The following is a 27,585-nucleotide window of genomic DNA, read 5'->3' on the forward strand; positions in this document are numbered from 1 at the left end:
CAATTTGAGAGATTTACCAATTTAAAACATTTAATACAATTTGCTCGTAAAGAAATACTATCTCAGGCACTGAAGGTTTCGCTTACACTGTAGTTAGGATAAACATAAGTTTATTTGCAGAAGTCTTCGAAAGTTGGCATGGTTATATTTCTGATAGATTATAAATATTATGAGAAGATAATGGCCTTCAAGAGTTACCTTCTTAAATGAAACTGATAAGTTTAGGGAATATTTTCTTTTATTTCAGCAGTTGCTTGTGACCAATCATTCTCTTTCCCACCTACACACATGCAATATTTAGTAATTTCTGAGGCCTGCAGTCATGCTACCAGAGGCATATTCTGTACCTCAATATGCCTCTTATTTAAATAATCACTTTTAAAAATAGTGTATCTAGAAAAATCAAAAAAGGAGAACAGCCATCTGATATACTTCACTCTCATAAACAGATGATAGCAGACTTAAAATTTGCTCCGATCTATTAATCAAGGCTGACTGCACTATAAAAATATATATTTATTAGTACATGCCCTCGGGTTTTTGTTTCACAAAGATTAGCATAAAAAAAAAAAAAAATCCTTGCCCTCAGTCTTTCCAGTGCTAAAACCCATTGCAGATCGACTTACCAAATCCCTGTGTAACACCCAGTTAGCATGCAGGTAGTGAATACCATCTAGGATCTGATATAACAGCGACTTCACCATTCCCCGAGGTAACTGAACTGGTTTCTTGTTTGCTTTAGAAGCCCTGTGAAACTTGATTATATGCTGTAAAGGAGAAAAAGAAATCAAAATAAAAAAATGTAATGTTTGGTCTATAGCATTACACAAAAAGATTGCCAGTGACTCCTTACATGGAGTTCTTAGCAGTTTTTTCAACCTTTCATTCATTTTCAAAATTAGAAACATGCAGCTGAAGTACTAGAACATTAATAGTATATTAGGTAAAATGTTCACTGTCCCAGGAATTCTCTCAAAAATTAAATCAAAAGACAGGCTGATATTTTGTATGTCTCAACACAAAATTAAAAGTAAATTACCTAACTCCCACATCATTTTACTTTTAGCAAAGATCTCAGTAAAGATCTGTTGTCATGATACTGTAATATTCAGTGTCTAATGCCAGAAAGAGAAATTCTTGCATCAAACTACTGGGACTTTAGAACTTTCAAATTAAACAGGAAATAAATCTGGGCTGCAGCAACAGGCAACAACAAGGAATCCAAAAGAATTATATGTTGTCTTAAAACTTGAATCCTAGCTGCCACTAACTTCAACAGCATCAGGTGTGTCACAGTGACAGTAACTGTTTTCATGTTTCATGTAGAATAAACTTTTCAGGCATTCACTCTTCTTTTTCATACTCACTTGCACTTATGTGATCATCAAAATAGCCCTGATCTTGTCCAACCAAAACCCAGCACCAAACTTCTAGTACATGTTCCTCCTACCTCTACTCAGCTTCCTACATTCCTGAGTTTTCATATCCCAGGTGCCAATTAGGTACCTGACTACTCTGTAGTCTACTAAAGAGTACTACTACTTTAGGAAATTGCCTTTTCCTCTCCTGTTGAGCCCAACTCCATACAGCCTGCCCTTCTTTGCTTGAGGTGTTGAGCCTGGCTGTGAGAAGGAAGCACATCCCTGCTCTGCCAAAGGTAAAAATGCAGTTGCAAGGAGGAGAGAAATGTTGATGAAAAAAGGTGACAGCTCCTACCCACTCAGCCAGACACCACATGCACAAGCATTCCCCAGCCTGAACCACAAGTTTTGTCCCCCTTCACCTCCTCCTTCCACTGACTTCAAAGCAAACATTATTCTTCAGGYAGCAGCCAGAAAGAAGAGAGTCTTCAGAAGTAGGAAAAAGGAAAGCAGTACAGATAGAAAGATAGGTGGCTTTCCTGGACCTTTGTTTTCCTGCTCTAATATATTCTGTACCCTTTGCCCAGCCTAGTTTGAGAACCACTGCACTAGGTATGCCCACCACTGCAGGACTCCATCTGTAGCGGGATCTCTTAGGCACTGACATTGTACAAATAATCACTTGAGCTAGGTTACTTTCATCCAGATATAGTTAGCAACCAGGAACAGGTACAGCTGAGGGATACTGAAGTTTATACAGGTATGTGCATACAAACATAAAGATCGAAACTGAGTGTCATTCATAAGTTACTGATATATAAGCCAGTGTTTCATTAACAGAAGTGCTTCTGCAGTAACTTTGGATAAGTATGAAGTACTGTATAAAGTCATAAATGCAAACAAGGAAAGGTTGCTACTAGTCACAATCCTTCAGGCAAATACAAAACCTTACAGCATAGTTTGAAATGAAAACAACTACTCAGATGTTCTTAAACTTTGCTAGCTTGGCACGTCATAAATATGGGGGAAGCAATGAAAAGATGAATGTGTTTGTTTTCTCTCCACGTAAAGAACTTTATTTTCCTCAAGTTATTTCTTTTTAAATCAACCTTAAGAGTATCTTAAATTTCAGCTGTTTGATACCAAAATAAAATTTGAATGAAGAAGTTAATGAAGTCTCAGTACCMTCTTTCAGAAGTTCCAAAACCTTGAAGAAAATATCTTCAATTCAGCTTAGCTGAAGGAAAATTTTCCTTACGCACTAGTTCTAGTGTGGCAAATACTACYGAATTATCCCCAACTGCAAACGACATGACTTTCAAAATGAATTAGTCTTAATATGGCTTATACTTCTTACCTCTCTGTCTAAAATACAGATGTAGGAAAAAAACAAGTCATGAAACATGCTGTTCAAGTCTTACATGAACATGTACATCAAAAATTTAATCTCATTCCAAATTGACACTTGTTGTACCCTTTGATTTGCATCTTAATATCTTCTAAAATTAATATTACAATGCTTTTTTCCATTTGAAAGCAATGCTCAAAATCTACATCAAATTTAATTCAGAGGAACATATACTTGCTTTACTGAACTCAAGCTTGGATGGAATTTTGGATTTTTAATGCTTTTTTTTTTTAAAAAAGAGTTTCAGATGGATGTTAAGATTACAAATATTGAATTAATAGAGGAAAAGGGTTCATCTCTTAAAACAATTTTACTTAGTTTGCAATGCATTTAAATTTAAAACTGTATTTTATAATAAGGAATAAATGGATTTCTTCCCCAATAAATGAAATTTCAAATGAACTGAGTAAAAAGCTCTCCCCACTGCAATATATGAATGACTTTCAATTATATACAGTGGCATTATTCTCACTTCATTTATTTATGGATGACATGAAATGAAACTAAAACTCCAAACTGTCCTACTTGGCCAAAAGCTTTGTCATTTTTTAAAGGAAATTCACCTGCAAAATCAATAACATTTTCCTGCATTCCTTATTTTAGCTGTAGTGAAGGGTTATATTTACATTTATTTAAATGTATCTTTAACTACTGAAAGCTGAATGCAGATCTTTATCTTCAGAAACAGGTCAGAGATCAACATGTAGCTTGCTTACCCAACACCTTCCATTGTGCTTTCCCTTTAATACCAAAAATGTGTTCAAACACACACTCATGGTAAGAAGCTATATTGTTTTTAATTGATGCACCTTCCTTGCCCTTGTCCCTTTCCTCCAACTGAAACGCAACGCCTGTTACCTACAAACAATTTGCCTTACCCAGAGATCATGCTCAGCGTAGTCAAAGAGAAGCCACACCTTCCTGTCAGCGTGAGAAAGAAACACCTTTTGCAGAGAAATGACATTTGGATGCTTGAGCTCCCGCAGCAACTGCAAAATAAAGAAAGTCCATCAGAATTATATTTGTGCATCCAGAGCTGTGAAAGGACTGGAGAGAGAAATTTTAAGTCTTTGCTACAGATTATACAAACAAAACTTGAAATCTGCAATTCAAAGAAAATAGCACATACTTTTTTCTTTTTTAATGAAAGAACTAGTCATTAGTTTGAAGCTAATGCTGAAAGTAGGTCATAACTCCCTTAGGGCATTCATTTCCTTTTAATTTCCTAAAAGTTAAAGTCTAAGTAAACCTCACTATTACACAGGGTCAAGAAGACTTCATAAAAAGCCAACTGTTGGCATCTGCCTTTTCCCAGAGGATCTGATCTCTGATAAAGCCATTTGGGGTAGCCAATTTTCTCCTGACTCCTAATTATCTGAAAACCCTCCATTTTGGTCGCAGTCATTCAAGGCTGAATGGGACTGACTCATTCAGAATCAGTCAATGCAGTCAGCTAAACGAAGATGTGGTTTATAAGATGCAGTCAACTGATCTTAAAAGGTCAACATTACCAAAAGAAGGTCCCAGTTCCCCCCACAATATATCCTGCACCAGTTATGGCACTTGCATCTATGAAACAGCTCAGCAGAAAATTAACTCAGACACAGACAGATACACATATATATAAAGGAGACAGGTTTTGGCTGAGTTGCTGATCTGAACTGACTCATGGCACTAACCAGACCCAGTACTAGAAGGGGACAGAATGTAATTAGGAACAAGAACTTCTTTCAGCAGAAATTGAGCCATTAAATCAGCTCAGCTGCTTTGGAAACTGTAGCTTTAGTCACCACCAAAAGGAAAACGTAACAGAGACATACCACAAGAACCGAATGCAGACAGAAAGAGTTCGAGTTCTACACAGAGTTCATAGAATCACTAAAAAAGAAACAAAACACTTGAAAAGAGTATGCTTAGGTACTTTTGAAGTGTGGATACCTAAGACTAGAAGAATTCTTTGCCAGCTCAGGGATAGCAATAAGAGTGATGGCTAGTCTTCTAAAAATGGGTAAGGACAATTTGAACTAGTATTTGAATATAAAAGTGAAAATCAACATATTTTATTTTTGAGACTGAATCTTATTTCTAATAAGATACAATTTTTCCACTATAGAATAGCGGGAACAAGATAATTAGTTCCTTTTCACTGATACCTTAGTCACATACAGTAACATTTTAGCTGCTACTGAGATAGTAAAGTGACAGTGGCTATTTGAATGTTTTTGCTTCCCTCTTTTCTATTTATTTTGAGAGCCCTTCCAATTCCCCAATCACTGACCAACATCTTAAGTGTGGCATTTCTTGAGCAAGTAAGAGGACCTAGTCCCACAGACCTTTTATCTCAAGTATAAGATGAAACAGAAAGACAGAGGACTGAGAAGACAATGAAGCATTATGAGTAAGTATAGAAAGGCATAGTTTCAGTTCCGGCATGTTAAACTTTCTAACCTTAAGATTTCTAAGAGCATTACTGTACATAGACGAATTTTAAGGAGGGATCTGAAAGAACAAGTGTGGAATTCTGTAAATGCCTGTAATTCCTACAAAACATAAGGATCAATATGGGGAAAACCAAGAATGCTTATCTGCAATTTTAATCGGTTAAAGTTGGAGGACATCAAAGACCAAAGGTAGAAGTCAACCTCTTAATGAATGAGGTTATGGTTTGAGGGTTTGACGATACACTGTGTCAGTCTTTACAGAAAGAATTTTTTGCTCTAATAAACTCACAGTGCAGGCTCAAATTTATGCAGAGCATTCTGAAGAATTAACTGTACCAGCAGACTGCATGATAGTTCAGAGCAACTGTGTGTCAGTACCAAAATTTTATTAGATTTCCTATGGTCTGATTACAGGTCTGTATGGGCATTCCAACTCCTTTATATCCAGACACAACAGACCATCCTTGGGTGAAAGAGGTAGATAAAATGCACAAGGCTCCAGAAAATAATGCAACCACCCCCTTCACTCCTTCCTGCCTCATTTTAGTCTTTTTTCCCATATTGCAGCTATCACCCACCTTCAAAACCTAACCACCTCACACTGAGGACATTGGTAACACAAGCAACAAATGCATATGCTGTCTGAGGGACAGCAAGAGCTCAGGCAGATGATAACACATCATGTGGGTTGTGGACAACACTTCCAGCAACCTCACCCTCCAGAAACCTCTCCAGCCATGTGCTACATGCCTTTCCTACCAGACTTGCCTTGTGTCCAGCAGCTGACAGAATTCACTGAAGAAAAAGTAGAGTGCAAGAAATGCAGTATGATGATCAGTAAGATGTCTGCTAGTGATAAAGGCCACTTCTTGGCCTAGCAACTTTGATATCTAATCCACTTCTCTCCACCCTAGTTCAGTATTGCAGAACACAGAAATATCAAATAAAAACTATCCATTTGGCTCCCAGTAAATCACTGTCTTTTTCATTTGCACATCACATGATGATTCAAGATCACTTCTGCAGCTAGAAAAGTTTTCCTTAAATTAGCTGGCCTGGAAGCCCATTATAGGAAATGAGACCCACTTCACCTTCAAAGAAATATGAATCAGTAACTGATGAAGATGCTGATACATCTGGTTTGACTTGAACATCATAATCCCACATTGCCCCGTCTGGTTCTCACCTTGCTTTCACAAATATTCTACAAGCCGAAGCAGGCAAACAGCACCCCTACGTGCAAGTCTCAAACCAACATGAGGGTTCCTCCATCTCCCTCATCAAACGAGGAAATACTCATTCCACAACCATGGGGCAGGTGAGGGGCAATAAATGAAAGTGTTCCAAAGGCATGTGGCCTCATGAATGAGGACAAACAGGGGCAGGACAGCACATTATCAAATATTAATAACAGCATTATGGCAACCTGGCAAATTACAACACGACTATGACAAGTCTTTCCTTGCTCAGGGATGCTCACATTATTTACCTCTCACATCAAATATGAGCTGAACTCATCACAAGTCTCCATGCACATGACCTCCTTCAACTAGTGATGTTCACACATTTCCACTAGAGCTCTCTACCACTACAGACACTTCTCACAAGCCAAGACATTATGCTGAATGAGTGCATTCAATACGCTGCATTCTCAGCATACCTGAGAATTTCTAGCATTACTGCAAATGTCAGTCCATCTCCACTCTTGATGCTTGCTATTATATGCTGTCCACAAGGAATGTAACTTGCTTAGTATTGCAGTACCACCACATTTACTCCTATAATCAGGTACATATGATCTTGGCCAGGCAACCTGTCCCAGGAGACGTATTAAGAAGCAATTTCTCTAATGTCCCTTCTCAAGATGTTAGCCATTTTCAGACAAGGCCGCTCCTGGCTCCCACTGCCTTTCTAGGAGAGCTCCCAAGAGATTTCCCCCAATGCAGACAATGATCAGAGAGCTGGCTAGACACAATACAGTGTGCAATATCAAGGAAAACGTTCACTTGAGCAAAAATCACTACTGTCATCTTGCCAATTTGATGGTATAAATTCAAAATCTAATTATCTTCTCATGCCTTGAAAGGGCTCACATCAGTTCCACCAAGTGATCCAGCCATGAGCAGACCATAATCAGTCTTTACTGCTAAGGCCAGCCCTGGAGGCAAGAGAGAAAGTCTGGAGAAAGGAAGGCTTTCCCTTGGTCGAGGAGGATCTGGTCAAAGATCACTTAAGCAAACTTGACACCCACAAATCCATGGGCCCTGATGCGATGCACCCACGAGTGCTGAGGGAGCTGGCGGATGTCATTGCTAAGCCACTCTCCATCATCTTTGAAAGGTCATGGAGAACAGGAGAGGTGCCTGAGGACTGGAAGAAAGCCAGTGTCAYCCCAGTCTTCAAAAAGGGCAAGGAGGAGGACCCAGGGAACTACAGGCCAGTCAGCCTCACCTGCATCCCTGGAAAGGTGATGGAGCAGCTCATCCTGGAGGCCATCTCCAAGCACGTGGAGGACAAGAAGGTGATCAGGAGTGGTCAGCATGGCTTCACCAAGGGGAAATCATGCTTAACCAATCTGATAGCCTTCTCTGATGGAATGACTGSCTGGGTAGATGAGGGGAGAGCAGYGGATGATGTCTACCTTGACTTCAGCAAGGCTTTTGACACTGTCTCCCATAACATCCTCATAGGGAAGCTCAGGAAGTGTGGGTTAGATGAGTGGACAGTGAGGTGGACTGAGAACTGGCTGAATGGCAGAGCTCAGAGGGTTGTGATCAGCGGCRCAGAGTCTAGTTGGCGGCCTGTAGCTAGCGGTGTCCCCCAGGGGTCAGGACTGGGTGCAGTCTTGTTCAACTTCTTCATCAGTGACCTGGATGAAGGSACAGAGTGCACCCTCAGCAAGTTTGCCGACGATACAAAACTGGGAGGAGTGGCCAATACCCCAGAGGGCTGTGCTGCCGTTCAGAGAGACCTGGACAGGCTGGAAAGGTGGGCGGAGAGGAACCTCATGAAGTTCAACAAAGGCAAGTGCAGGGTCCTGCACCTAGGGAGGAATAACCCCAGGCACCAGTACAGGCTGGGGGTTGACCTGCTGGAAAGCAGCTCTGCGAAGAAGGACCTGGGAGTGCTGGTGGACACCAAGTTGACCATGAGGCAGCAATATGTGGCCAAGAAGGCCAATGGTATCCTGGGGTGCATGAGGAAGAGTGTTGCCAGCAGGTCGAGGGAGGTGATTCTCCCCCTCTACTCAGCCCTGGTGAGGCCACATCTGGAGTACTGTGTCCAGTTCTGGGCTCCCCAGTACAAGAGGGATGTGGCACTACTGGAGCAAGTCCAGCGAAGGGCTACAAAGATGATTAGGGGACTGGAGCATCTCTCTTATGAGGAGATGCTGAGAGAGCTGGGCCTGTTTAGCCTGGAGAAGAGAAGGCTGAGAGGAGATCTTATCAACGTGTACAAGTATCTGAAGGGAGGGTGTCAAGAGGATGGGACCAGACTCTTTTCAGTGGTGCCCAGTGACAGGACGCGAGGCAATGGGCACAAACTGAGACACAGACAATTCCATCTGAACATGAGGAAAAACTTCTTCACTGTGAGGGTGCCAGAGCACTGGAACAGGTTGCCCAGAGAGGTTGTGGAGTCTCCTTCTCTGGAGATATTCAAAACCTGCCTGGACACAATCCTGTGCAATGTGCTCTAGGTGACCCTGCTTGAGTGGGGGTGTTGGACTAGATGATCTCCAGAGGTCCCTTCCAACCTCAGCGATTCTGCGATTCTGTGATATAATAATAGTCAAGTCACAGCCTGAGAGTGAATAGGCAAAAAGGGACTCGGAACGGAAAGCAGACTGTGACAGTTGATGGTGAAAGAAAGGTCATTTTCAGAGCAGAAGAACACAAAGACTTAGTTATCATGTAACAAATTACAAAATACCAGTGGAACAACTGCTAAAATAGGTAAGCTGAGTTTAAGCATTAGTAAGGCACTACCCAAATACTCTGCACAGTTCTAGCTAATTCAAGGAAGATTAATTCTAGCTACAATAGGGCAAAGAGAGCCCAAGCTTGCAATGAGGGGAATGGAGAGTCTATCGCATAAAGCGAAACTAAAAAGCCCAGCGAAGAGCTTTATAACCTGCCAAAACAAAGAAGGGGGAAAAAAACCACCTCTTTTTAAAACAAAAGGTTAAAAAAAAAAAAGAGGGAGAAGAGAAGAGAAGAGCTATTTTAACTAACTGACAATATTACCACAAATACAAATGGGTATGAACTACTCATGATTAATTTTGGCTTAAAGGCCGGATAATGCTTAAGGTCATTATTAGAGTAAGATTCAGGAACTGCCTTCCAGGAGAATTTTTCTTTATATGATTAATTTGCAGTTTGCTACATTTTTGAAGATACTTTTTGCTTGCTTGCAAGAGCGGGAGCCAAATTTAATGACCCAAGGGGTACCATCCATTTCTATATTCCCATAATAAATTTCTTTAAAAAAAAAAGTCTTAAATTTCCTATCTTGTAGTTGAGTAAAACTACGATTTGTTCTCCAAGTACTTTAAAGTTTCTATATTAACTAAAAACAACAAATATTTATTACACAAGTTCTTGAATCCCAGGTTGGCTTAGCTGCCATCCATTAGACTCAAGATCTCTTTCTGAATTTGCTTTAATGTTTTTACAGTTTTATATTCTCACAGGTCAGATACTCCACAGTATTAAAAAACAAGATACCTGCTGAAAATACATGCTGTTCTTCTTTCAAAAGTGTTCATAAGTGAAAGCATACAAACACAATGTAACAGAAAATGTTATAATAGTCCTCACTATGAATTTATTATGAAGCTGACAATACAATTTTGAAGCCCATTTCCTCAGACATACAACCTTTGTGAAATAGTAGCTTTACTGTTTTTTTTCCTTATGTATTTTAATTTAAAGTCTAAGATGTTGCAAAAAAGAAGCCTGAAAACAATGCCAAGAAAGAAAAAAAAAAAAGCACCTTTCTGGTTTTAACTTCTGTGGTTTCCAAAAGAAGCCAGTCTTACATGATCGCACATACAAGTTAATATTTATTGGCACTTCTTACACCCATACAAACAAATTCACAGTATTAAAGGTCTCTGAGATGTTAAGGTACTGTATGTTCTCTGAAATTAAGCAAGTGGATGTAAAATCCACATAAGAGGCGCTGGATGCTATGCTTTACAAATTCTACTGTTCACACAAAATATTATGACTTCTTGAGGTTTCAGTTTCTAAGATTTGATTGGTATCTTTATCCCACTTTCACAAAACTAGAAACAATACTATCCTCCTTTTGTACATAACCTTTCAAGAATACTGTGTGTAGCCCTGGGATGTCGCTTTAGAAAGTAATCATCACAGTCAGAAATTAAATTATATATACCATACTACTTTCAAGCTAAAGCATTTGAGAATCATTAGATTGGACAAAGGAGGTCAAATCAAGCATTTGTCTTCCTCAGTATCCTGCCTCTTCTCACAATATGAAGGGCTGCCAAGAAACACATTACTTGCCTTCTGAAAAGAGGACTGTACTCCTCTCAATGACTTCTGGATTCAGTCTTGTGGAAAAGTAACAGTGTTTTCACTGTTAATGTGGAAGGGCCATGACTCACAACCTGAGGAACCTGCACCCAAATATTGTGCCTTATGGCATATTACAAGATCACAGCAACTTGGGTCCCTGCTCAGAATATGATCCACTCAGAGCAGTTCTGTGCCACATGTTGTCCGCCCCAATCATCAGCACTCCTGACAACCTGTGTCTGGTATGTGATCTCCTCCATCAAGCGTGCAGGGACAACTCATCACCTGCTCCTTCCCCAGGGGAAGGTGTTCAAGAGAATGGACCACAGCTTTTCAGGGGCATCCTGAGGTCATTCACTTTCAGCTTCTGCTTCATGGGGTCCCTCCAGTTGCTGTGTACTGCTCCAGAATTCTTGGTCAAGCTCAAACTGGCTCTGGAAGAGCCCTTCCTTTAAGTCCTTCTTCTGTCTTTCCTTTGGCAGGGAGGAAGAGAAGCCCGATAAGCATGCAAGAACACCAATATTCCTTGTCACCCAGGACATGGAAAGCCCAGGCATGTGAGGAGAACTTGCCAATTTGCCTGTGCAGCAGCCCTCTCCACTCACATCGACTCCGTCAGTAGCCTAACGGCAGGCAGGCTTCCTTCTCACCCACCCAGTGGGCACAGGCCTGCTGCCCTATCTCTGCCACCTTCCAGCCCAGCAGCTGGAAGGCAGGCACCTGAGCAGTTGCAGAGACAAGCAGGACTGCTGCAGAGTCCTTCCTTTCAGATACAGGCAGCAGTCATCAACCAGCTGGTTCTGCAATGCTCTCACACTGCCTCAGTAGCCTGTGCCTGCTCCCTGCAAATCTGGCTGACCTCCAGGAGAAAGGATGGCTGTACTGGGCTCTGAGCCTCCTGTCTGGGAGACAGCAATCAACCCTCTTTTGTTTATGCTCAGAAGTGCAAACATAGGGTGCAAGTTCGCATTATACCAAAACCATCTCTACAGGTTTCCTACCATCTCCCATGAGTCACATTAAGCAGCCATGTGGCCAAAGGATGATTCAATTCAGCTTGCTTACACAATGGAAAACTAACAAAACTGTTAATCATCCACTGAATAAAGATGAACCTACTCATTCTACAGCCACACTGTCACTAGATCCAACACAGATTATCACCTTTTGTGATGACAGCCTGCATTTGTTATAATATGAAACCACAAAATCCTAAGAACACCCAAATGGCTCTAAGGCAGACCTAATGAGTGGAAAAGAACAGAGAAGCAACTGTTCAGACACCCTGCTAGTTACTGTGCTGCAATTTTCTGTCCCTGCTCTGATGCTGACTCAAGGCTGTACTAACTTGCAATGGCTGGCTACCATACCCTAAGGACAACACACACACAGGGGACACCCGAAGTACAGAGTCATCCACTCCAGCTCTGCTTTGTCCTGCTCAGCACTTCCACCACTGAGACCGTCTGCCTCCATATCTAACAATTCCTCTTCAGAGCCATGTGGCAGACAAAGTGGCACCATCATATAAAAATACTCTATGATGTTATCACAGGCAAACGAGCTTTTCCAGGCATATTTCTGGCAATGTGACCTGAACTGGTGGACAAAAAAGCAAAACTACACAGAAGTCCAGAAGAAGGTAAAAAACCATCTCACTAACCAAAGAAAACACAGGAGACTGAAATACTTATAAATGTTTAACAATCACCAACAAGTGAACTAAAGAATCAAATGCATGCACTGCAAAAATTGAATGGAAACTGCTAATCAACAAGGAATAAAAAGCAACTATCAGAGCTCTAAAATACACCACACTGTGAGAGGTCATGTGCTTGGACAGTGCCTAAGGCATTGTAAAAGCCTTAGTAATGATTCTGTATCCCAATGTCGCATACAAAAAATGTCAAAACATAATTCAATTATTTTAAAATCCAAGACTCCTGCACAAGAAATTGCCCAAACCAAAACAGTGAAACTCTAATCCATTTGAAGACTGGTCACCTACTCCAGCTTCTTACAGCCTTTGAAGAAATGACACTTGTCATACTATTCCAGGTGGATACACTTTAAGGACTTTCTTGTGATTAAATCACAAGTCTCAGAATTGAGTTTGGGCTTATGTGTTATATATAATTTTTATACAAATCTTTCTCCTGTTCTATTCCTCTGTTCTCCCATCTAAAACAAGTCATCCCTTGATACTATGACTGTTCAGTTCTTAATGCCTCCTTGAATCCTCAAAGGTAAAAGTGCAGATCACAAAAAAGGATATTAGAAAGCCCAGACAGTATGCATTCCTGTAGAGGACAAGAGATGAGCAATGAGTTAATAGTTAAAGTTCTGTAAGAGGCAGGATTCACAAATGCTTACTGTGGTGAAAAATCTAACACTGCAATTACCTTTATATTAAAGACAGTTATTCAATTAGCATCATTAGAGCAATATCTGTTAATTATACTAATTAATCAATATACATAAATGTATTGAAAAAAACTCTTATTTTAATAGAGTAATAGATTAGGTTCTTGAACACTGGGTCTAAGCCTCAAGCTGCAGGAAGTAATGAATGCTAAAAGTCTTTCATATATATATACATTAGTTTGAACTCATCATGTAATTGACGCAGCTGTTTCAACTCAGGTCTGTCTTAGTTCACAGCTCTTTCCTATAATTGAGATAATTCAATTAGTATTTTATTTTTCTGAAGATTTGCAACTGTTTTTCAGCTCAGACATCTGCATCAAATAGATATCCTAGAAGAGTAGGCTATGGACATTTTTAAACAAAAATCAGTCAATAGTTCAAAACAGTAGTCAGTCTTCATAAGCAAGACAAAAGCCATTGTAGAGTTGTCAAAACAACAGACAGCTTCACTCAGATATTTACATCAAACTGTATTCTTCCCAAATATTCACGGGGTAAAATAGACGCACTTTAGCTCTCAAGAGAAACTGCAACGGCTATATCTCACATGCATACAAGTCATCCTACTTCCTCTGAAAACCTCCATGCTCATGAAATGCATTCAGTCAGAGATAACCTAGAAGACTTACTGTTATGAAGTCTGGCATTCAGCCCTGAAATTTTAACTGTGACAACAAATAGTTTTATTAATTAGATGTACAGATGACATTTTATAGTCAACACTGCTGATCAACTTACTGGCATTTTCATATATATCTTACACACACTCACATTATCAATATAAATAATATAGCTATTATCCTCAATTTGACCCTTCTCCCTATGAGATTCCTTTCTTTATGATATTAAATCAAAAGTATTTCTTTCATTTATGTGAATTAATGGAATTAAAAATCTAAGAACAATGTATTTTTTGGAAAAATTCTCCTGTTATCTCCAAAAGGCAACATCAGAAGAACATTAAGGAAAAAGATTCAAACACTAAAAGTCCATGCTGAATTATTAATTCAGCTGCAGGAAAATTCAGCCACATCAGCCTGGAAGAAAATCAACAACAAATAGCTCAAAAAATGCTGTTACAGGTTACTCTTTCTAACTCTATGCCTGCTTTTGGGCTCCACTCCACACTTCGCTCTTGATGCCTGCTTTCTCAGTTCCTTTGGTGCTTTCAGCGCACTCCCCTCTTTCCCCCGCTAACTAACACTCTTCCACGCGGATTCTGCGTTGTGCTGCTCTGTCTTCTTCAACGGGTGGACACTGCAGCTGCAATAGCTCAGAGAAAGAGGAAAACCTCTCTGCTTGTTGCTACTCTTTTATCACTGCAGGGGACCCGGCTGCCCAAGAAGAACAATTACACAACAGTCCTCAAGCCATGCAATGAAGCCAAATCTTTCCTGACTGTCAGCCAAGTTAGCAATTAATTTTCTTTTCATAGATACAAATTGTTTAAGGATCATACCAAGGGCAGAAAAAGACACTTCCCTAATACCTCAGACAAGCTGCTCCTGCCAAACTCAAGCAGAACAGGCTCTTTAAAACTCTCCAGGGAAATGACTGCAAAAATAGGGACAAACCATTTTCTCAAATCCCTCTGAAATGGTAGTTGATACTTTCCAAAAACATTCAGCCTGAAGGAGTCACAGTATTTGCAAAATTTCAGCCCAAATGGTTGATATTTTCAAAGTTTAAGGCCCTCTGTTCTTAGCTCCTTCAGTTCAGAGTGTGGATGTCTAATAGGAGAGGGAGGCTTGATTTTCACAAATTGACAAGGATAGCTTGTCTTAAAGAATATTCTTTGCACTTCATTTTTTTTCCACCTCATTCATTTCAAGGACTAGCTTGTTTGAAGTTAAGAAGCCAATGGGAAGTTGACAAAGCAGGAAATTCTGTTATCTACTTCAATCAATAAAAATGAAATAGGGGGAGATCTAATAGTTTTAAACTCTTGAGAAGAATAGACTAAAAATACTCAGTTCACTTCCCCATACACAGGTTATATGCATTTCCTTTCAGTAATCAATTTCAGATGAAATATCTCAAGAAAAATAAACCCAAGCACCAGAACAATACAGGCACATACAACAGTTTTAACTAGTAAAATACTAGTTTTGCCCATTTAGTTCCGTTTTTTTGCAAGCTTGTCACAAACCACAACTAGTAGAATATGCATCATTCACTACTTTTTAACAATATGGAATATATAAATAGACCCCTGGCTAACCTACGAAATTTTTTGAACAATATTTATGGGTATATTACAGCTTCCCAGGCAATAACAATGCTAGTTGAGTTCAAAGTCTCCATTTAAATAGAAGCTAGCATGTTTTAATCATTATGAGCCAATAAAAATTAATGTCTTTAGGAAAATAACTGAAGTACTATAGCAAAAGTCAGATCAAATAAGTTTATTTAAACCACTGACTCTAACCGTGTGTTTAAACTATTGCAGTTAATTTACCCTGAGGCAGGCAGTAAATTGTAACTTGAAAACACTATCATTTTAGACAGCAAATTAAGCAGCTGCAAAATCTTCCATGACATTTGTATTTATTTTATACTTCCATATTAAAAATAGAGAGCCTATAAGTAGAAAAACACGATTCAGCAAACAAAAACAGCATGCACTCAAATCAATACTTTTAATAAATCTGTTTGCTAGTAAAAAGAACTAATGTTACTTACTGCTATTTCTCTGCATGCAGACATAGAAATTCCAGTACCTTCTATTTGCTTTAAAGCATAATCTTTATCATCTTTCCTGTGAAAGAAGAAAAGAAGTTTTTAAAAAAAAAAAAGTACCATGAATTCAGAGTGAGCTCTTTACCACCATTCAAAGAACAGTTCCTAATTAATTCAGATTCTGCACCCTATTTGCCTTTGATTCGCTACTAATTTAATGCCTGGATACCTAAGAAACAGAGCTAAACCATTACCTAACCACACTACCTTGATAAAACTAAAATACAAATAAGCTGTCATTACATAAAAAGGAATTTTTAAGTTCTTTAAAATGTAATGGTTGGCATTTCTTTCCATTCCTTTCTTCCCTTATTAAGAAGAAACAAAACAAACATTTAGAACACAGTAGAAATCAGTTTCTCTAAGCCTGGGATTTCAACAACTTTTCAAATAATCAAGCTACAGGTACATCTCCCATAAACATATAACTCTGGGATACAGCAACACTTCATCATATTTTAACAAATTCTTGAATAGCCCAACAGCAGGATCTTTTTAATACCCAATCTTTTCTTTCTTCTAGGCCACAAAAAGCGTCCTAAAATTATGCTCCTACCAAACTAATAAAAGTACTAAGCTAATAAAAAAACCCCACAAGGCAAGCCTGCAATCTGAAGAATCCAGAGAAATGTTTGTTCCGCTTCAATAATATAAAACACTTGAAAGCAAAAACCTCCTGTACTTTAACCTGCATGTACCTTATATTAATTTATTTAAAACGCAAGCCTGTTAGTAATTCCAGCTACCAGAAGCAAAATCAAGAAGAGAGAGACTGACGCAAAACAAAGGCATTGAACTCTTCCATCCTCAGCTTGCAAAAGCTCAAACTTTTAAGAGACAGAATACTTGTCCTTCCCTTCTGTGGGTGGCATCCGCAGCACTCCTAAAGGACATGGCGCTTCATAATACTGACTTCAGTATTCGGTGCTTTCTTATAGCCCCAAATCTCTGGGTTACATAAGAATCCTTATCAATTTTTAATTAACTCAGCTTCCAGGTTTCACAGCTGTGAAGAAAAGACCTGAAAAAATGTGACTCAAACATCCTAAAGATAAACAAACCAAAACTATACTTAAGCATTTAAAACACATGTAATTGTTTACTCCAGCCCTCACTAAAGATTTCTGAAGGCTTTTAATAGCAGTATTGCAACCTGAAATGCACACTTTCCCCTGTTTATCTCTACATATTTAATCCCCCAAATTATCAGGTCCTGTCTAACAGATTTCGCATGGGGTTCAAAGACAACCCACTGTTGGCAGTAACTGTTCAAAACAGGGAAGGGAGAAGAAGTAGGAAATTAATGGACAAAAAGTGAACACAGCTAATGAGAAGGAAGACTGGAAGGAGACGGTGAGTGGGCGAAAGCAGATTTCACTAAGAGGGCAATCGCATGGAATCAGCAGGATAAGAGAGGGAAAAAAGAGAACTACAAGATCTGACACAAACAGGAGAAAAAAAAGTAGAGTACAATCCTTTGAAGGCCTCAAAAAGTTTCCACATAATAATAATAATCTAAAACTAAGACTTTCTGGTCTGGAAGAAAAAGAGAGGCAACTCCAACCAAAAGCTTATACACAGCAAAAAGAAGGTGTGAACAGGTAGCAACAACTCCCTATTTCCCACATTGGAGGGAAACTACGCGCATCAAGCCTAAAAACAAGCACTGTGTCATCAAGTCCATCAACTGTGGAACTAAGAATGACAATATGATAGGCATCAAAAGTATAAATGGACTTGAAATGGAATTAGACAAATTTATGGTGGATAAGGGATTTGCAGACCACTCCATGAGCAACTACTGCACATAAACTCAACCCACTCTCCAACACAGGACTGTTTCCCACATGGCTGATAGACAGCAAAACAATTATTAGCTGGTAAAAGTTCCCAGTACCTTTTCGTATCCCTTTTTGTATCTCCCTGGCCATTTCTGGGAGGCAAACATAAAGCAAAATGGATCAGACTAAAGGTTATTGTCATTGTCCTATTTGCTTATCTCCTTTGCGTTCAAGGTGTTTGGAGAGATCCACGGTACGTGAGGAGTGCTACCACACAAGTGCTACTACTGCAAGCATCATCAGAGACAGAATACAGAGCAAAACAGATCAGGCTAAGGGTTATTCTTACTGCCCTGTTTGCTTAGCTACTCAGATTTTAAGGTATTTGAAGGAGAGCTCCATGTAATGAGAAGTGCTAGCATACAACTAGTACTGTTACAAGCATTACTGGTAGTAATGTCTACAATTAAGGCTGCCAACATTTACAGTGGTAAAGCCTCATTGTTAATTGTTCAAATTCTTTGCCTAATTAAAAGTCTGGATTGATATTTTCCATACCAGATGGCAGATTTTCTCTGGAAATTTTTAGGAAAGAAAAATAGTTCAGTCGTTTCCTTGAATGATATTGGAAGAAAACACTTTCATTTACACATTAACTCTTTTACAACTATTAAAGGGGGAATCTTACATTTTTATGCTGAAATTTGTCAGGGGAGTTAAGAATGTCCCATTTGTTCCCCTCACAGAAACATACGTCTATTTGGTGAAATAAAAAGTTGCTGAAGATTAATATTCTCACATTAAAAGGAGGTTAGTTAAAGAAGTGAGATCCAGAGGTTCTGTCCCCTGGTTTGCTCTGCCCTTAAAGCAAGCATGCCCTAACCCATGGCCACGGGGAATTAAGCACACAACTCACTGGCTTTCCCTAACTGCCCAGAGTCTGCGTGGTGGAACCGACAGCGAGCAGCCTCTGCCCTGTCCTCAATCTTTTCCAAGCATTTTAGAGGAAATACAACAATACGGATTAAAAGATAGAAACAACAACAAAAAAACAGTTTAGGTGTAAGGCACATTTTAAGCACTGCATTGAGCTCTCCTCCAGAACCTGGAAAAATAACTAAGGATTTCTTAAATTCTCTGAATTATCAACATCTAGCTGAGATACAAACTAATAAACTAATAGACTCATTCTTAATCCTCTCTAACATCTGTTTCACCCTGAGGCTAGTAACCTACCATGGTTACCAATTACACCATTAGTACCAGTTACTCCATTAACGAAAGCAGTAACATTCAAACTTTACTGCTGACCCCGAGTCAGAGTTTCTTCATAAAACTTAGTACAATTCCTTGGGAGCCCAGGCCGGGGGGAAAACACACGCTACAAAATCACTTCCGGTGGACTTTAGTAAAAAGAACAAATAAATATACCTGCAAAACCACCATACAAGAGCATAACTATCCAGTTTTGTTCTTACAATTTGAATAAACAAAAAAGAAAAATGCCAGATTTCAGAGACTTAGGCTATTAATTATTATAAACCTGTTCCCAAATATTAACTGTTTTTAAACTTCTAATGGATTTGGAAGTACAACAGCACCAGATGAAACATTTACTCTATCTGAAGAAATCAAAAGGAGTAAACAGATGCCTGCTGAATGTGAAACATTTTGCAAAGCTTTAATATTAAAATGCCTGGTATTTTCACTGTTTATTTAAAAGGATACTTTGAGCATACATATGTTCAGCAATCCTACATATTTAGAAAAAGAAGGCTTATCAGCTAAAAGACAGCAGGGGAAAAAAAAGTTCTACTCTTAGCTGTTATTCCATCTCTCTCTCTTTTTTTTTTTTTTTTTTTTTTTTTTTTTTTTTTTTTTTTTTTGGAACTGTATGGGCACCAAATCACAATATAGCCTTTATTCAAATTGCTAAATCATTTTAAAATTGGAATAAGTAATAAAAATAGCAGAAGAGACACAAAGTGCTGAAACCTTAAAATACTCATTATTCCAAACCTAAGTTACAGTTAAAAAAAAAATCTCAAATGTAAAATTAACTGGTCACAATTTAAGAACAGGTTTGTCTTTAAAAACAAGGAAACATATGTAATTGGATTGCAGTTATATCTCTGACAGAAACAGGTTCCACTATCTTAAAACTGCCACAGGGAATCGTATATGCAGCATCTCTTCTCTAGAAAACTCCAAAGAAGCTTTTAATCGTTTATGGTTCTTATTCTTCTAAAGAATAAGAAGATTCTGAAAAAAAGATAAGCATACTAATAAAATTCAACTTTTAAAAAATTCTACCTTTAAGAATTCCATCAATATCAATAGCATTAAAATTAACACATCCCGAGTAAGCCCAATCGTTATAGTAGTGCTAGAGTGATTAAGCCTCAACAGCACTAACTTAAAATTCTCTAAATGCATTAGATACAGAATCTTTGATTTTACTAGCAGTAAATGAATTTGTGCTATAGAACATCTTAGCTGTGAATAACTCGCCTAGATGAATGCTGAGTAACACCCATCCCTAAATTGTACAGGCAGCAGGACATCCCCATTAACAACAGCAAATTTTAAAACTTGACAGAGGTTTTCACATATGCTAGGCAATATATATGAATATATATGCTAAGGCAAAAAATACTAAGTGTTCCACTACATACCAAAGAACTCAATTTCAAACAAGGCAATAGGGGAATTGGAGGCTTGATTAGAATTTATTTACTTTATGAGCATCAGAATAGTGTTCAGCACTAAAGATTAAATTAAAATTACACGTGAAGACAGAGATAACACAGAGTTAAATGGTAGCATTCAAGGTAGTTTCCTTCTTCCTTTCCCCCCAAGTGGAATACTGAAACTGAACAGTGCAAATGTATGGCTTTACCGCACACGGAGATTTGGGATCAAAAGAATAACCTAGCAAGAATACCGAGCTATAGATTAGACCATGAAAGCAAACCACTTAAGACTGAAAACTGTAACATTCAAGACACTTATTTGGCATTTTCACTTTGTGGCATTGTCCTCTTCCGCCCTTTTTTAAGTCAGATTTTGAAATAAATGGAAAATCAGCCTACTATGTATATGACATCCAATTAAGTCTACAGGGAGAAAGAGTAAACCAGCTCTCTGGAAGAATATGATACACAGAAAATATTTGAAACTGAAAGGTTTTATACATTTAAAGTAAATGCCAAGATACCCTGCTGTATATGCAAATATTTAAATACACAGCAAAACAAAACATGGCTTTCTAGGAAGCACAGAAAGACAACTGCAGATCAGTACCTATTTAAATGATTACTTGGAAGAAAGAATAGAATTTCCTCTTTTGCCCCCTTCCAACAACTCATTTATGGTACCAGACAGTCTTGCCAGAATAAGTAGTATAGCAGGAGTTCTGGGGTTTTTTTGCATTTTATACCTAAGATTTTAACTGTGAACCCAGAAGATGGGTGTGGTGGAGAATCTAGTGTCACAGGACACAACAGAGGCTGAGGTACTCAAAGTCTTCTTGGCCTTGGTCTTTACTATCAGTCTGCTCGCAGGAGTCCTAAGTTCCTAAGGCTAGTGGCAGAGTCCCAGGGATTGAAGCAATAACCACAGTAGGGGAAAAACAAGTTTTCCTGAAGTAGGGATGACTTCAGCAGGTGGGCTGCATGAGAGACTGCAGGCAAATGCCATCGCAGAGCCACTCTACCATCTGTGAAAGGTCATGGCAACCATGGGAGGTTCAGATGACTGGAAACAGGGCAAATGTGAGGTCCTTCTTCAAAAAGGACTAGAAGAAGGATCCATAGGACTATATGCCAGTCAGCCTAACCTCAGTCCTCAAAGAAGTTATGCAGCAAGTCCTCCCAGAAGCCACTTCCAGGCACATGAAGAAAGTGAAATGACTGGGAACTGCTAGCAAGGATTTTTCAAGGGCAAGTGTGCCTGACCAACCTGATTGCCATCTACAACGAGACAACTAACTCTGTGTACAACAGAAGAACAGTGGATGTAATATACCAGCAAAGCTGTTGACATGATCTCTCACAGTATCCTCAAATTGGAGAGATATTTTGGACAGGTGAACCATAAAGCAGGTGAAAAATCAGTTGGACTACCAGGCTCTACTTGTTACAATCAATGGTACAAATCCAACTCTCCGCCAGTTACTAATGCATCCCTCAGGATAGATACTGGGGTTGATACAAAATCTTTATTAACAACCTGGACAGTGGGATGGAAGGCAACCTCAGCAAGTTCACAGATGATACCAAATTGGAGAGAGCAACTGATATATYGAGGAACTGAGCTGCCATTCAGAGGSACTTCAACAGACTAGAAAAATGGGCTGACAAGAACCTCAGGAAGCTCAAAGACAAGTGCCCAGTGCCTCTGGGTTGGAGTAACCCCATACAACCAGACACATTGTCAGCTGGGTAGAAAGCAGTTTTACACAAGACTCAGTGTCCCAGAAAAACAATAGCCCACTAGAAAAATGTAAAAAAAAATCCAAATGCTTCCAAAGATAAAGAATAAAAGGAAGCCTTAAAAGCTAATTATTCTCACTTGCATTTTGAATAGACATCTTTGCCTATTTAAAACACATTCCAGATATATGAGGTTCGTTCTAGTTTTTCTTTCTATAATTTTACTGTTAATTTTCTGACAGTCACTTTCCCCCTTAAAGGGAATGAACTATAAATACTAATCCAATCTGAAAAAGGCCTGAATGAAAAAATAAAACTTAAAACAAAAGTTATCGCAAAAAATTATTCACTGCAGCATCTATAAAATACAAACTTCCACCCAGCAAATTAAGGGGTTGATCAGCACTGTAATCAAATCTACCACACTGAAGAACCAATGTTGTCTTTCTTGGAAACCTTAACAAAAAAAAAAAATCTCAAACCAGAACCAATGGAAACATGGATGAGAGAAGTGCAAACTCGCACGAAAGTCCACCAACACACATTCATGCTGCAGACGGGGAAAGGAAGCCTGTAGTACAGACAATGAACCTTTATTCTTTAGAACCCCATAAAGGGCTATGAGTGGTAAAATACAACTTATTTTAAGCTCTAATTCTGTAACACTTGCTTCCCCTTTTATCAAAAATACAAAAACAAAAAAACCCCTCAAATCAGAAGCCTTTTGTCACCCAGGCATATAAGCAAAACCTGAAATATAACAAAAAGCTAAAAATGCATGTAAACTCAATTGAGGCTCAGCTAAAAAGCTATTTAAGCTATTTAAGGTCAAGTAGCAAAAGCCAAAAATCACACAGAAAACAGAAGTACCATTACCTTGGCCTACTTTGTCTCTAACCGTTGGTCTGCACTGTGCTTCTAGAGCCAGATGAAAGGCTTAGGAATTCTGGTAACTTAAAATTCCTGGACTAGGTCACAAAAAACTGTGCCCTTCAGTCACAACAAATAGATTACATTCTCTTTTCTTTATGGAAAAGCAACAGTTACTTAGATTATTTCAGCAGCTAGAGTCTGTTGCACACCTGAAGCATTCAAATCCGATAAAGCAGACTATGTGGGAAATACAATTTAGACTTTTTGTGAGAACACAACTTTGGATTTCCTCTCTTACTTGCAATAGTAATCTGCATTCAATATTTAGAATATGTTGTAGTATTTGCAGTAGTTGCAAAGGCAACTGTCTCTTAAAAGGAGAGGAAGTCATTCTATTTCTTCTTGTAGAATTAAAGCAATGCACAGATGTTGCTACTTGTAAATACGTATTAAAAACAAAATTACAATTTTGATTATAAAGATTACAATTTTGAAAAAATAATTCGTCTTTAGAATTACATCCTAATTTAATAGTATAAACATTGGCATCTGAACCTTCAGAGTCTAGTTTAGCCTGTAGATCATTTGTATGGATGCACCCAGCTCAAGAATAAATTCACTCTACCCACTGGAATTCAATGGCTTTGATTTAGATTTCCCATCATAAACTTACACACGTGCCTTGAGCTTACGCCCAGAGAACAACAGAGACATAACAAAACCGTGTTATCCCTAAAGGAAGTTGACTTATGCCCCCCAAAGATCACTGCATACTGGCAAGATCAGTGCCTTCTAGAAAAGCTGACTTACATCAAGCAAGATGTACAGCCTCGATAACTACAACACATATCAAAGTACCAAGCTCACTCATGTTTATAGCTACAGTGCAGCTGGCTGAAACTGAAAAAGCAGTTAATATATCTGTCCAGCTTTGTACCTGCTCATGTGCCAAACAAGTGCCTACTTTGGAATGGTGGCAGATGTAACAGTTCTGTAAGGATAGAGGATCTGTGTTATTATCAAATAACACAGATGCTAGACACCAGCAAAAATATATTGTATGAAAAAAAAAAGGTACCAAGTGCTAACTTGAAAAATTACATTATAGGCCCCTGACTTCCCAGAGAGTGCATTTTAAGTCAACCACTTTTGTTAAAAAATAATAATAATAATAATAATACACAGAATAAGCTCAATCACTGACCTTTTTGGTCAGTGCAGAGAAAAGTAGTATTTTAAACTTTTTCAGTAGCCTAGTGGAAGAGCAAAATGCTGTAAATCTTCCTCTAAAAAAATCTCAGCTAAAGCAGTGCTGCAAAAATAACACCACCTCATCTGCCTGTAATTACATTTTTACAAAACATGCTAGGTTTCGTACATCTAAATGTTTGCAACTATGTTGGTAAAAGCAAGTGAACAAACTGAAGTTTTTCACAACAGCTTGGTCTGAGTCAATGGCTTGCTGCTGAAAGGGTCCCACCTTCGCCCCCACACAAGCACTCCCATCCTTTGCACTAGAGCCCAGCGAGTTTTGCACTCATTTTCAGATGAAGCTGATTCTGCTTACTCAGAAAGTGGAAAACTATTTTTAATTTTTGCTGGGTATGTTTTCTGCCATGTTACTGAGTTGAAACGGCCTGCTGACAGATGAGCGCCAGAGCTGTCTGAAAGAAGGGGCAGAAGGAGCAGAGACACAGCTGGTTTTGTCCACACTGAGGATGAAGTTACAGTATCTTCTAACTAGTATTTCCTTTCCAAGTCAGCCTGAGCCATTATATTCAGCTTTGTTAAAAAGTTGCAGTTTATTTCTGCACTGGGCATAGTATTTAATTCAGTCAAATGCTCAATATCACAGAAGAAGCAAACTTCTTCAAAATATAGGAACAGTATAAACTAGGATTATGCCATTCACTTCTAACTGTTTGAGGGTTACTGTAAGGCTATTTTCCTATTACTGATGCCCCATGCATAACATATATCATTCCAAAATGAGAATATTCTAAAAATGCTTATTTTTCCAAAGGTCAGTGTTTTTTCCTGGTTTTGAAAGCAAACAAAAAACACATTTCAGTTATAATAGCTAAAACAAATTGGATGAAACAAGACCAGAATTTAAGCACTAGCTCAAATTCCTGGTTCTTCATTTGACTGAGCTCCAAATTTAAAAACATTTTGGGAAATGGAGCAGTCCTATAACATGCATTAAACTTAGAAGTTAGTGCTAACCTATTTTCTGTATTATAAACTTTCTGCTAAACAGCCAAAGCATGACTATTTTAAAAAGTTCAGATTTGTTCAAGCCTGGAGCAGTTAAATACCCTAAATATCTTTACAACCAGATTAAGGTTTATCCCATCACAGATTCTTGTTCTCTTCACAGAAGAAGTCTGTCAAAAATCAGATAAAAAACAGATTCCATCATGAAAGCCTCTTATGTATTAATAAAGGAGAAAGGATAATGAATAATGCCAACCAGGCAGAAAAGCTGGGGAGTCCAAGCTAATTTGTAAAGGACTGCAGCTCAAAAAGATCCTCACCACAACTTTTTTTTTTTTTTTTTTTAAGGAGTACAAGCAGCTTACACTGACACCACAACTCCTCCAAAAAGCTTCCGACTGCAGACTTTCTGGCAGCAGGTAAAGAGAATAGAGAACAGTTGGTACAAGTTAATCTGCAGGCAAGGATAAATACACTTTTTAGAATAGCATGATTTCATACTTACTTGTGCTTGCCACTAAAAGCAGTAGTTCATACTCATTCTGTTGTGGCTGCCAGCATCAGCACAAGCTACATGGTTTCACGACCTTGTAACACTGCTCATTCCAAAGGGGAAATTTTAGAGTGTTTCCCTATTCCCTCCTTTTCTACAGCAGTAAGTGTTGTCTAGTTTCCTCTCCCTGCCAACTTCTAGGGTGGGATATGCAAGAAAAATCTGAACCAAAAAAGCACAAAAGCATGTTAAAATTGTAGTGCACAACAGCCAAGAAAATGCAGAACTGGCTTGGCAGCCTGTAAGCCGTGCAGCACAAGTGCCACACCAGACCCACACCCAAGCAGGAGCAGAGCGGTGCCGGCGCAGCTTTCTGAATAATCCACACTGCTGCTGGACAGAGGGAGCAGAGCAGCACAGTCCACTGCCAACACTGCTAATCACCCTGGGATGCAGCTGCTGCTCCAGGCGTGCAAGAGAGCAGAACCACCCCTGAAGAGCCCTTATCTTCTACAGCATCCGCACTTCCAGGGGCACCGCTTCCTTTTCCCGTGCGCTGCTCACGTTCAGTGGCTCAGCTCATACTGGTATATATAACTAGTATCAGGGAGACTGGCCACATCTGGCCTGCTGTCGCAGAGATAATATGACAGACTAAAAGAGAATAAAACTAGTCTAAGGGGCAAAGAAAAAAAGAGGATGCAACTGTAACACACACTTTTTTTTTTCCTGAAGTTGCTTTTTCTGTTTCTAAACAGTGGAAGAATAACTATAGTGAACAATATAGTGAAAATACAGGACTGCAAATTTTAATTTCAGCTTAAGATAGTAATTCTGGATAGCAGATGAAGCTGAGAGGTCCTACAAGGAAAGCACCACTATATGCTTGCCCTAGTTGTACGTTATGATCAAAAGATCTGCTAGGGTTAACTGCCAAAGACAGCTAGATGGACTTCTCATATGATGCAGTGCAACTGCTCTTATTAATCAATACGTAACTTAATTTTATAAAGACATGCCTTAAGTTACATGGATTATATTTACTCAAAGTTTCAATCCATGTGCTGTCTATCGCAGTATGTTTTGATGAGATTTAGAAGGCATTTGCACAGTCATATCAATAAATTTAAATTCTAAAATTCAGTCAGAGAAGTTATTGACAGAGTCTTCATATTTAGTGTTAATTGCCCTCTTCTCTCCTTTTCATCCAGAGGTGTAACAAAAACATATTGTTATCTTAATGGGAGGCAGTGATTATCTTTAAATTTGTCAAGCATTTCTAATTCAATTGAAATACAAAGAATGACTAAAGGAAAAGTTAGATTTAAATTTTAAAATACCCAGTTGAACAGAAAATTTAAAGATACATTTCAAAGGGACTGTTTTAACAAATTTTCAGGATTTTTTTTTTCTTTCTTTTTYTCCTCATGCATTAAAATGTATTCAAACAGCATATTCAAAGGTACCAAAAAATAAAGCCAATTTGGGCTCTTTTTTCTTTCTGCTATTAACCCTCTCCCCCCTCCCCGCAAAATACATTTCATCCTAAAAGAAAAGTAATGAATGCTCCAGTGTCACTAAGTTTTGCTAACACTTTAGTATGCAATTTTTGGATACAGCATGCTTTAAGAAACAGACAAAAAGCCCTTTCCAACAGGCTAGAAGAGTATGAGGAACATAGATATGGCTTTTTATTTTTACATGACATTTTGCAAATTTTTATTACCCCAAAATACTTATATTACAAGTAAACCTTGCAGGGGAACTTCCTCTACCAGAACTGAATTAACTCATACCTCATACCAAGTTAAGTATGAGGCAGCAATGTGCCCTTGTGGCCAAGAAGGCCAATGGTATCCTGGG

At 38.7% G+C, this 27,585-nt stretch overlaps 1 protein-coding gene across 14 annotated transcripts in view; it reads right to left on the bottom strand.

The window, feature by feature from the left end:
- The window catches only part of CDK8 (cyclin dependent kinase 8), an 84,164-nt gene that overhangs the window by 43,907 nt on the left and 12,672 nt on the right, over positions 1–27,585 (bottom strand). For 4 of the 14 annotated variants that reach the window (XM_026065882.1, XM_026065879.1, XM_026065883.1 and 1 more), the window contains exon 1: positions 627–715. Coding sequence is in view for 7 of the 14 variants with exons in the window: in XM_026065872.1 (XP_025921657.1) it covers positions 627–767; positions 3,648–3,758; positions 15,869–15,944; positions 16,782–16,819 (366 nt within the window). In the remaining 7 variants the exon portion in view is untranslated. Of the gene's footprint in view, positions 1–626; positions 768–3,647; positions 3,759–15,868; positions 15,945–16,623; positions 16,645–16,702; positions 16,726–16,781; positions 16,883–27,585 lie in introns of those variants that run through there. The other 10 variants (XM_026065873.1, XM_026065874.1, XR_003253518.1 and 7 more) reach the window with 9 other exon arrangements.

This window comes from Apteryx rowi, unplaced genomic scaffold (assembly GCF_003343035.1).
Source record: "Apteryx rowi isolate R43461 unplaced genomic scaffold, aptRow1 scaffold_233, whole genome shotgun sequence".
NCBI lineage: Eukaryota > Metazoa > Chordata > Aves > Apterygiformes > Apterygidae > Apteryx > Apteryx rowi.